This window comes from Rhinoderma darwinii, chromosome 3 (assembly GCF_050947455.1).
Source record: "Rhinoderma darwinii isolate aRhiDar2 chromosome 3, aRhiDar2.hap1, whole genome shotgun sequence".
Taxonomy (NCBI): domain Eukaryota; kingdom Metazoa; phylum Chordata; class Amphibia; order Anura; family Rhinodermatidae; genus Rhinoderma; species Rhinoderma darwinii.
The window spans coordinates 423,857,831-423,868,084 of record NC_134689.1 but is presented as its reverse complement, the minus strand read 5'-3'; the positions used below and the strand labels follow the sequence as shown (position 1 = coordinate 423,868,084).

General features: G+C 42.6%; 1 protein-coding gene across 1 annotated transcript; it reads right to left on the bottom strand.

Moving 5' to 3' along the window:
• Positions 1 to 7,928: 7,928 nt before the first annotated feature.
• LOC142750649 (olfactory receptor 11L1-like) lies at positions 7,929 to 9,387 on the bottom strand. The gene is made up of 2 exons (XM_075859641.1): positions 9,310 to 9,387; positions 7,929 to 8,876 (listed from the first exon to the last, which is right to left on the bottom strand). The coding sequence occupies exons 1-2, from the start codon at positions 9,385 to 9,387 to the stop codon at positions 7,929 to 7,931; spliced, it is 1,026 nt and encodes a 341-aa protein (XP_075715756.1).
• Between the last annotated feature and the right edge of the window lie 867 nt (positions 9,388 to 10,254).

Below are 10,254 nucleotides of genomic sequence, written 5' to 3'. Positions count from 1 at the left end.
TGAGTAGTAGCCACATACTACTGCTTTTCCTTTGGAGCTCCTCTGGAACAGAAGTGCACCTGCACCAACAGAGGAGGCGTCCACTTCCAGTGAGAACTGCCGAGATACATCAGGATGATGGATGATCGAAGCTGAAGTGAAGACTTTCTTGAGGCTAATAAATACGGACTCTGCCTCTGGAGTCCACACCTTGGTGTTCACACCCTTCTTGGTAAGGGTAGAGATGGAAGCCGTTAGAGAAGAGAAGTTAGGAATAAACTGCAGGTGGAAATTGGCGAATCCCAGGAACCGCTGTATGGCCCTTAAACCTTGAGGATGTGGCCACTCCAGGACAGCTTTCACTTTCTCAGAATCCATCTTGAGGCCTTGATCCGAGATGATGTAGCCCAGGAAGGGCAGAGAACTCTTCTCAAAGACGCACTTGTCCAGCTTGGCGTATAAATGATTCTCCCTTAATCGTAATAGAACCTGACGGACATGCCTCCGATGAGTCGTCGGATCTGGGGAGAAAATCAAAATACTATCGAGATAAACAACAACACAGACATAGAGGAGATCTCGGAAGATATCATTAACAAACTCCTGAAACACTGTGGGAGCGTTACACAGTCCGAAAGGCATCACTAGGTATTCGTAGTGCCTGTCCCGGGTGTTAAAAGCCGTCTTCCATTCATCACCCGGCAAATCGGGACTAGATTATAAGCCCCCAGCAGGTCTAGCTTAGAAAATTTTTTGGGCTCCTCATATGCGATCAAACAGCTCAGATATAATTGGCAACGGGTATTTGTTCTTGACCGTGATGTGGTTGAGACCACGGTAGTCAATGCAGGGTCGAAGGGATCCATCCTTCTTTTTAACAAAGAAGAATCCAGCCCCGACCGGTGAGGAAGACTTTCATATGAAACCCCTCTCCAGGTTCTCCTTGATATAGGCCAACATGGATAGAGACTCAGGCAAGGGGAGAGGATATACTCGGCCACGGGGAAGAGAGGCATTAGGAACCAGTTCAATTGGACAGTCATAAGTCCGATGTGGAGGCAGCGTCTCAGCCTCCCTTTTGCTGGAAACATCTGCAAACTGAGCAAACTGGGGAGGCAGACCCGCCAATGACTGAGGCAGAGGAGGCTTGAAAGGATGGATCTGCAACAGACAACGACCATGACACTTGGAGCCCCATTGGAGAACCTCTCCAGAATTCCAGTCCAGTACTGGGACATGTAGTCGAAGCCAAGGAAGGCCCAGTAGAACAGGATTGATGGCCTTGGGCAAAACAAGGAAATAAATTTGTTCAGAATGAAGGACTCCAACCTGGAGCTTCAACGGCTTGGTTTTAGAAACGATGGGATTAGGCAGATGCAGTCCATTAACTGAGGCAACAGCCAAAGACGTGTCTAGGGGGACTGTGGGCAACTGAAGATGATCCACAAGCTCTTTCTGGATGAAGTTTGCAGCAGAACCAGAGTCAAGATAGGCAGAAACTTGATGCGTCCTCTCGCCGGATACTAGGCTCACAGGAATAGCCAACTTGGAACAGAAGGCTTTATTAGGTACCGTTCCATCTAGGGTTGTCTCTCCAATCAGTTCTAGGCAATGGGGTCTCTCTGGCCTCTGAGAACACATGCGCACTATATGGCCTCCAAGGCCGCAATACAGAGAAAGTCCAGAAGTGCGTCTGCGTTGTCTCTCCTGGGTAGACAATTTGACATAGTTACTCTGCATCGGATCCTCTGGTGGGACGACTGATGAGGGTTGCTGAAAAGTAGAATCCAGCCTAGCAAGTTCTCTCTCCCGGAGAACCTCTTGGGAACGCTCCCGTATCCTCATGTCAATCCGGGAGGCGAGTAGGACAAGATCGTCCAGGGTAGATGGCAGATCGCGAGCAGCCAGCTTGTCCTTGATCCCTGAAGACAGTCCCTGCCAGAAAGTGGCCACCAAAGCCTCGTTGTTCCAGGTCAATTCAGCAGCCAGGATACAGAACTGAATGGCATACTCGCCCACGGAGAGGTCTCCCTCATGTAGGGTCAGCAAGGATGCAGCAGCTGAAGAAAATCTCCCAGGTTCCTCAAAGATTGCACGGAAGGTCTGTAAGAAGCACTGCAAGTCACGGGTCTCTGGTCCCTGATGTTCCCACAGAGGATTAGCCCATGCCAGGGCTTTCCCAGTAAGGAGAGAGATGATGAAGGTGATCCTGACGTAATCCGAAGAGAAGGACCTGGCATGTAGTCTGAAGTGGATCAAGCACTGATTCAAAAATTCCCTGCAGGACCTAGGATCTCCGTCATAGCATGGAGGAAGCGGCAAGAAACACAGGGGATTGGTACAGACAGGAAGTGTAGCAATGTGTGTGGTGATGACTATGGTTGGAGCAAGCAGCCGATGGGCTATGGCGTTCACCGACAGGAGGAGCTGGTCTTGTCGTGACTGGAGATCCTCCATCTCGGCCAGCATGGCTTGTGTTGTCAAAGTCTCATGTTGACCAGCGGGGTCCATGGCCTGTGCGTACTGTCACGAAGCGGGTTAGTGAACCCACTAGGCCGTACCGCTGTAGCGGGGAGGCAGCTGGCCAAACAACAGGAAACCCCAGCAATACAATGTCGTACCTGGATAGTCCAGACGGTGGTCACAGCTCTGGCACTGATGGAGACGGTTCCAGCAGATAACGCCAAACGTGGCGGATGACACAGGTGGCGCAAGTTGCGCCACACGTGGCGGATTCCTCCGGAGGTGGCAGATGACACAGGACGTGGCGGATTCCTCCGAACGTGGTAGATGACATAGGACGTGGCGGATTCCTCCGGACGTAGCAGATGACACAGGACATGGCGGATTCCTCAGAACGTGGCAGACTTGATAATAAAGGCACAGCACGGGAAACAGGAACAGGTAACAAGGCACGGTTAACAACTGGAACGGGAAACACTAAGGGACCATTTACAAGACAGACTGGGAAAATTAACAACACTCAGGCAAGGATCAGAAGGCCTGGGGCCTTCTTATGGACCAGGAAATCATGGTAGTTGTTGATGATGACGATCTTCTTGATGTGTGCGCTTGCCCTTTAAGGCCGGGCACGAGCGTGCGCGCACACCCTACGGGGCACAGCAGACCGGAGCGGAAGTGATCGCTGGCGTCTCCTAGGAAGGAGATGGGGACCAACGCTCACGGATCCATGGCTGCGGGCGTCGGGAGGTAAGTGGAAATATGCAGCTGAATACAGTAGTAGCAAAGTGTATGAGATTTAACAAATCGCATACACACACTGCACAAAAAAATCAAAGCCGAACTTGACGTGCATGGTCTATTTTTTTGCCCACGGCACATCAATTCCTGCTGTGGTAAGTCTACGGAATTTCAGCAGCGGAAAGTCTGCTGCAATTGCTGATCAAATTCCGTTACGTGTGGACAAGGCCTTCATTCAAACGTTTTTATTTTTAACCGCACAGTGTGTGTACAGTGCCATCTGGGCCATCACTTTACTTTTGGTGATGCACAAAACTAGGTCTAGCATCTTTGGTGATCTCAAAAGACGAACCTGGCATCACCATAGAAGTCAAAAGAGGAAACTGGCACCGTCAAAGATGTAAAGTCAACCAGCTTCTATATGTAGTTATGGTGTGGTGGTATTATTCAGTAACTGTATGGGGGTATTATTCAGTCACTATGTGGTCATGTTGTGGCGGTATTATTCAGTATCAGTATGGGGGTATTATTCAGTCACTATGTGGTCATGGTGTGGCGGTATTACTCAGTAATAGTATGGGGTATTATTCAGTCACTATGTGGTTATGGTGTCGGAGTATTATTCAGTAACAGTATGGTGGTATTTTTCAGTCACTATGTGGTTATGTTGTGAAGGTATTATTCAGTAACAGTTTGGGGGTATTATTCAGTCACTATGTGGTCATGGTGTGGCGGTATTACTCAGTAATAGTATGGGGTATTATTCAGTCACTATGTGGTTATGGTGTCGGAGTATTATTCAGTAACAGTATGGGGATATTATTCAGTCACTATGTGGTTATAGTGTGGTGGAATAATTCAGTAACAGTATAGTGGTATTATTCAGTCACTATGTGGTTATGGTGTGGCGGTATTATTCAGTAACAGTATGGGGGTATTATTCAGTCACTATGTGGTTATGGTGTGGAGGTATTATTCAGTAACAGTATGGTAGTATTATTCAGTAACAGTATGGAGTTATTATTTAGTCATTATGTGGTTACGGTGGGGAAGCATTATTCAGTAACAGTATGGGGGTATTATTCAGTCACTATGTGGTTATGATGTGGAGGTGTTATTCAGTAACAGTATGGGGTTATTATTTAGTCACTATGTGGTTATGGTGTGGAGGTATTATTCAGTAACAGTATGGTAGTATTATTCAGTCACTATATAGTTGTGATGTGGAGGTATTATTCAGTAACAGTATGGTAGTATTATTCAGTCACTATGTAGTTATGGTGTGGCGGTATTATTCAGTAACAGTATGGGGGTATTATGCAGTCACTATGTGGTTATGGTGTGGCGGTATTATTCAGTATCAGTATGGGGGTATTATTCAGTCACTATGTGGTTATGGTGTGGCGGTATTATTCTGTAACAGTATGGGGGCATAATTCAGTCACTATGTGGTTATGCTGTGGAGGTATTCTTCAGTCACTATGTGGTTATAATGTGGCGGTATTATTCAGTAACAGTATGGGGTATTATTCAGTCACTATATGGTTATGGTATGGAGGTATTGTTCAGTAACAGTAAGGGAGCATTATTCACTCACTATGTGGTTATGTTGTGGTGGTAATATTTAGTAACAGTATGGGGTATTAGTCAGTCACTATGTGGTTATAGTGTGGTGATATTAGTCAGTAACAGTATGGGGGTATTATTCAGTCACTATGTGGTTCTGGTGTGGAGGTATTATTCAGTAACACTATGGGGTTTTATTCAGTCACTATATGGTTATGATGTGGTGGTATTATTCAGTAACAGCATGAAGGTATTATTCAGTCACTATGTAATTATAATGTGGAGATATTATTCAGTGACAGTATGGGGGTATTATTCAGTCACTATGTAGTTATGGTGGGGAGTAATTATTATTTAGTAACTGTATGGTGGTATTATTCAGTCACTATGTGGTTACAGTGTGGTGGTATTATTTGGACCTTATATTATGCTATTATTAGTAATATTGGTTTTATAATTGTGAGTTGTGTTCAGTAACAGTTTTAGGGTATTACTTCACCTGGTATAGTGGTATGATGTAATAACTGTATATGTATATAGATAATTTTTGTGTGAAAGGAGAACATTTGCTTTGGGGCTTGCAAAACTCCATGGACACGCTAGAAATCAGCGATGCAGTTCTCTTCTGAATTTACTGCATTATTTATACAGTAAGGCTGTGTTCACATCTTCGTTTGGTTTCTGTTAATGACTTTGGTCAGACCATTCCGTCAGGGGAACCCATGAACGGAAACCATAGTTTTGTTTTTTGCATTACCATTGATTTAAGTGGTAATGCTTCCGTTGCAAATGGTTTCCGTTTGTCTCCATTCTGTAAGGTTACCGTTTTTTTGGCGTAATCAATAGCCCAGTCGACTGTGATATTGTTTCAGTCAAGAAAACGGAAACCTTACGGAACGGAGACAAATGGAAACCATTTGCAACAAAAGCATTAACATAATGCAAACTGAAAGCGGAGTCAGCAATTTCAGTGGGCATGGAATTAGTGGTGGTATATTGGTCAGTAGACATGGGTTGACTGCCAGAAGTCGTATAGGGAAGGGAAATAGCCTCCTCGTATGTAGACAATTGGGATAGTTGTGGGGAGACTGGGTTGAGTGTGGGATTAGTCTCATTGGTCCCCCCAGTGGCTGTAGATATATACCCACTTGATTAATGGAGTAATTTATTGGATGTTGTAGCGCTGGTTATATTCCCTGCTGTTTATATTTTACTTCATCTTTCAGCAGCAGGGGGAACTGTGGCCTTATCCTGCAGCTGAAAGCTAACAGGAGAAGGATCCAGGTGCCGTCGCAACGGGACCTGAGCCCGGTGCCTGCACTGACATGCGGGCCAGCCAACCTGTGCCTTATGCAGGAAAACTGAGGGTGTGGTGAAAGGCCGCAGGAGGCGCTGCGGGCGCTGCAACTAGTTGCCTGACAGCCATTAGGGGCCTCCTCCTCTGGCATCCCGTCTTAAAGTGATCCCTTAAATTTTGCCCTTAAAAAAAACGAATTACAAGTTCAAAAATTCCTCCTTTTAACCCATAAAGCCTTGAAAATAAATAAATAAATAACATAACTAGTATTACGGCATCCATAAAAGACCAAACTATTACAGTATAATATTATTTAACCCGCATGGTGAATGCAGTAGAAAAAAAGTTAAAATAAAATAAATGCTGTTGTCTAACACAAAATGGAATAAAATTGATCAAAAAGTCTTATGTATTCCAAAAATGTATCATTAAAAACTTCAGCTCATCCTGTAAAAAAATAAGCCCTCACACCGCTCAATCGGGAGAAAAATAAAATAAATTATGGTTCTCAGTATATGGCGACACAAACCAAATTTTATTTTTAACAAAATGTTTCTATTTTGTAGAAGTAGTAAAACGTAAAATAACTATTTCAATTTGGTATCTTATTGATCTACAGAATAAAGTTAAAAGGAAACTATGTTTCTACAATATTTTGGGGTGTCCGTGGGAATATTTGACAGTTCATCCAGGAGATCATTTGTGGGGCCAGACACTGAAGTTGGGGGAGGGGTCCTGGTTCGCAATCTCTGTTCTAGTTCATCACAAAGGTGTTAGATGGGGTTGAGGTCAGGACTCTGTGCGGCCAGTCAAGTTCTTCCACCCCAAACTCCCCTAACCATGACTTTATGGACCTTGTGCACAGGGACGCAGTCATACTGAAACAGAAATGGGCCTAACTCCAAACTGTTCCCACAAAGTTGGAAGCAATTATTCAAAATGTCTTCTGTGCTGAAGAATTAACATTTACGTCCTGGGGAACTTAGGGACCGACCTCTAAAAAATACTGCCATTATCCCTCCTCCACCAAACTTTACAGCTGGCACAATGCAGTCGGGCAGGTAACGTTCTGCTGGGATTCTCTAAATTCAGACTCATCAATCAGACCACCAGATAGAGAAGCGTCAGTCCACATAATACATTAGATAGAGAAGCGTCACTCCACATAACACGTCAGATAGAGAAGCGTCACTCCACAAGACACGTTTCCGCTGCTCCAGAGTCCAGTGGCGGCGTGCTTCACACCCCTCCATTGGCATTGTGCCTGTTGATGTTCGGCTGGAATGCAGCCGTCTGGCCCCGATGCCATGAAGCTCCCAGGCACAGTGTGCGGATGTTAAAACCAGATGAGGTCTTTACTCTGCAGTTATGGAATCAGCAGTGTGTTTGCGACCTTTCTGCACTTGCTCCACAGCATTCGCCCCCCCCCCTCGCTCTGTAACTTTACGTGGTCTGCACTTCGTGGCTGAGTGGCTGCGGTTACTTCTACTTTACAATAATATCACTCGCAGGTGATGGTGGAATATTTAGGAGGGAAGAATTTTCCAGAACTGACTTGATACAGTGGTGGCGTCCTATTACCGGACCGCGGTGGAATTCAGTGATCTCTTTAAAACAAACCATTCTATTACTAATATTTGTAAAGTGACTACAAGACAAGTGCCAGATGTTATACACCTGTGGGATTGAAGGAAACACCGGAATTCAATGATCGAGATGTGTCCCGATACTTTCTCAGTACAGTGTATGTATATAATACCTCTCCACCTACTGGACATAAGCATTTACCATATGCTGTGATGTATTTTACAGCCCCAGTTCCTAACCTGCTTAACAAAGAGCTATTAGTACTTGACAGACAACGTTGAAGAACAAATAAATCAACTCATTTGAGGGAAGTGGACATGTTCCTCAGAAGCTTTCTAAGAGCCTGTTTAATATCTCTGTTATTTAGACTGTAGATCATAGGGTTAAAAAGTGGAGTTATAACCGTGTAGAACAGGGAGAGAATTTTCTTTACATTGCCGGTATTTGGAAATAAATAACTACAAATAAGTGACCCATAAAACATGGACACCACAGCCAGGTGAGAGCTGCAGGTGGAGAAGGTCTTCTGCCTCCCAGTCACAGATGGGATCTTCAGTATGGTGAAGAGAATATAAAAATATGAGACCATAATCACAGTAAATGGACAAAGTGCAAATGGTACGACCAATATCATGTCTGATATTTTCACTATAAAAGTGTCTGAGCAGGAAAGTTCAATTATAGGATCTAAATCACAGAAGAAATGGTCAATGATGTTTGGTCCACAGAACTGTAAACGACTCATTGTCCCTGACAATGTAAACATAATAACGAACATCATCACCCAACACAAGAGAACGGCTCTTAGACAAAATGTCAGGTCCATGACGGAGGTGTAATGTAGAGGGTTACAGATGGCCTGATACCTGTCATAGGACATGACGGTCAGAAGAAGACATTCCAGTGATTCTGAGGCTGAAAAAACATTAAATTGTATCAAACAGCCGATAAAAGACATAGAACGTCCTTCATACAACACAATATGGAGCATGTTGGGTACTATAGTGGTGGAGAGTAAAAGATCAATGAAGGAAAGTTGTGTGAGGAAGAAGTACATGGGAGAGTGGAGCGGCCGGCTGTAGGACACCACTAGAATGATGAGGAGGTTTCCACATATAGTCACACAGTAGATGATCAGAAGCAGAAGAAAGAAATAAAGATGAACATTTTGTAAATTCTGAAATCCCAAGAGGACAATTTCAGTCACCGTGCTGGAATTACTGTGCTGCATATTCAGAAAGATGAACTTCTCAAAGAAAACGGAATAAAATTAATTGTAATAAACAAATCATTTCCAAACACATTGTCTGGATTTCTCTTTTGTAGGCAGTAGAGGGGAACAGTCATAAATTTATTCATTTGGAGGATGAGTTTTTATAACCTGTGTATTTTATTGATATATTTCACTGAAAAACAAAAGTATTTTAGAAAATAAAATAAAAAGAGAGAGATTATGAGAGATCTTAAAAGAGATGTCCGGGCATGGGGTGATTTTTCATACTGATGACCTATCCACAAAATAGGTCATCAGTATATGATTGATGGGGGTCCCCACACCAATCAGCTGTTTCAGCTGGCTCGGGGAACCGGATGTTATGCAGTGGCCGGTGTCGGAAGCAGATGGCTCTGACCACTGTATAGCGGGCATGCTGCAGTATGGCAACTCTGCTCATATTTACTTGAATAGGAGTAGAGCTGCAGTACTGCAGCACTGCCGCTCTACTGTGACTGGAGCCAAATGTTTCCGGGAAGGACATCTGGTGTTCAGAGGCAGCCGAAACAGCTGATCGGTGCTGGGTCCGGGTGTCGGACCCCAACTGATCATATACTGATGACTTATCTTGTGGATAGGTCATCAGCATAAAAAAATCTCCCCACCCGGACAACCCCTTTAAGTATAGAATTTGAAAAGAATCAAAATAAAAGTAGTAGTAATAATAATAATAATAATAATAATAACAATTATGTAAAAGGTAAAACATATTTTTCTCTAGAGCTAAACACAATATAGTCAGACATCATGTTATTAAAATATATATAATCATATCATAAAAAAATAGAAACTAAAATAAGCAAAAAAATCGCAAATATAATTTTCAACATAAAACATTATATAATATACTATATATCTTCTTAACAAACATAATTTTTAGATAAACCAATATTCCCTATTATTAACATTATATTATTATTATTATTATTATTGTTATTATTATTCTGTTATTATTATATTATTATTATTAGCATTATTATTATTATTATTATTATTATTATTATTATTATTATCAATGATTGTCACTTTTTCTGCTCATATGTTTCTATAAAATTCTTTAATATATTATTCTTATATAACTAGTGTTAAAAAAATATATATATTGTATAAACAGTATTATCATTATATTTTTAACAAATGAGTCATGAAAAAAATTATGAAAATAATGGAATTGGTAACTTTGGGACCTTTATATACATTGTATAAATATATATTTATACATACGGTATAAAGTTGAAGTTATATTTCATGGGTTTAATCAGAAACTGTGCCCTATATAAATACGGCACAGGTTTAAGCTTGCTACCTGAGTGATTGGACAGCTGAATGTTGAGTGCCCGGCAGTCAAACA

Coding starts and splice junctions, on each gene's coding strand:
- LOC142750649 (XM_075859641.1), bottom strand. CDS start 9,387: ATGTCCTTCCCGGAAACATTTGGCTCCAGTCACAGTAGAGCGGCAGTG. Junction 8,877..9,309: donor GCAGCTCTACTCCTATTCAA/GTAAATATGAGC, acceptor TTCTTTGAGAAG/TTCATCTTTCTGAATATGCA.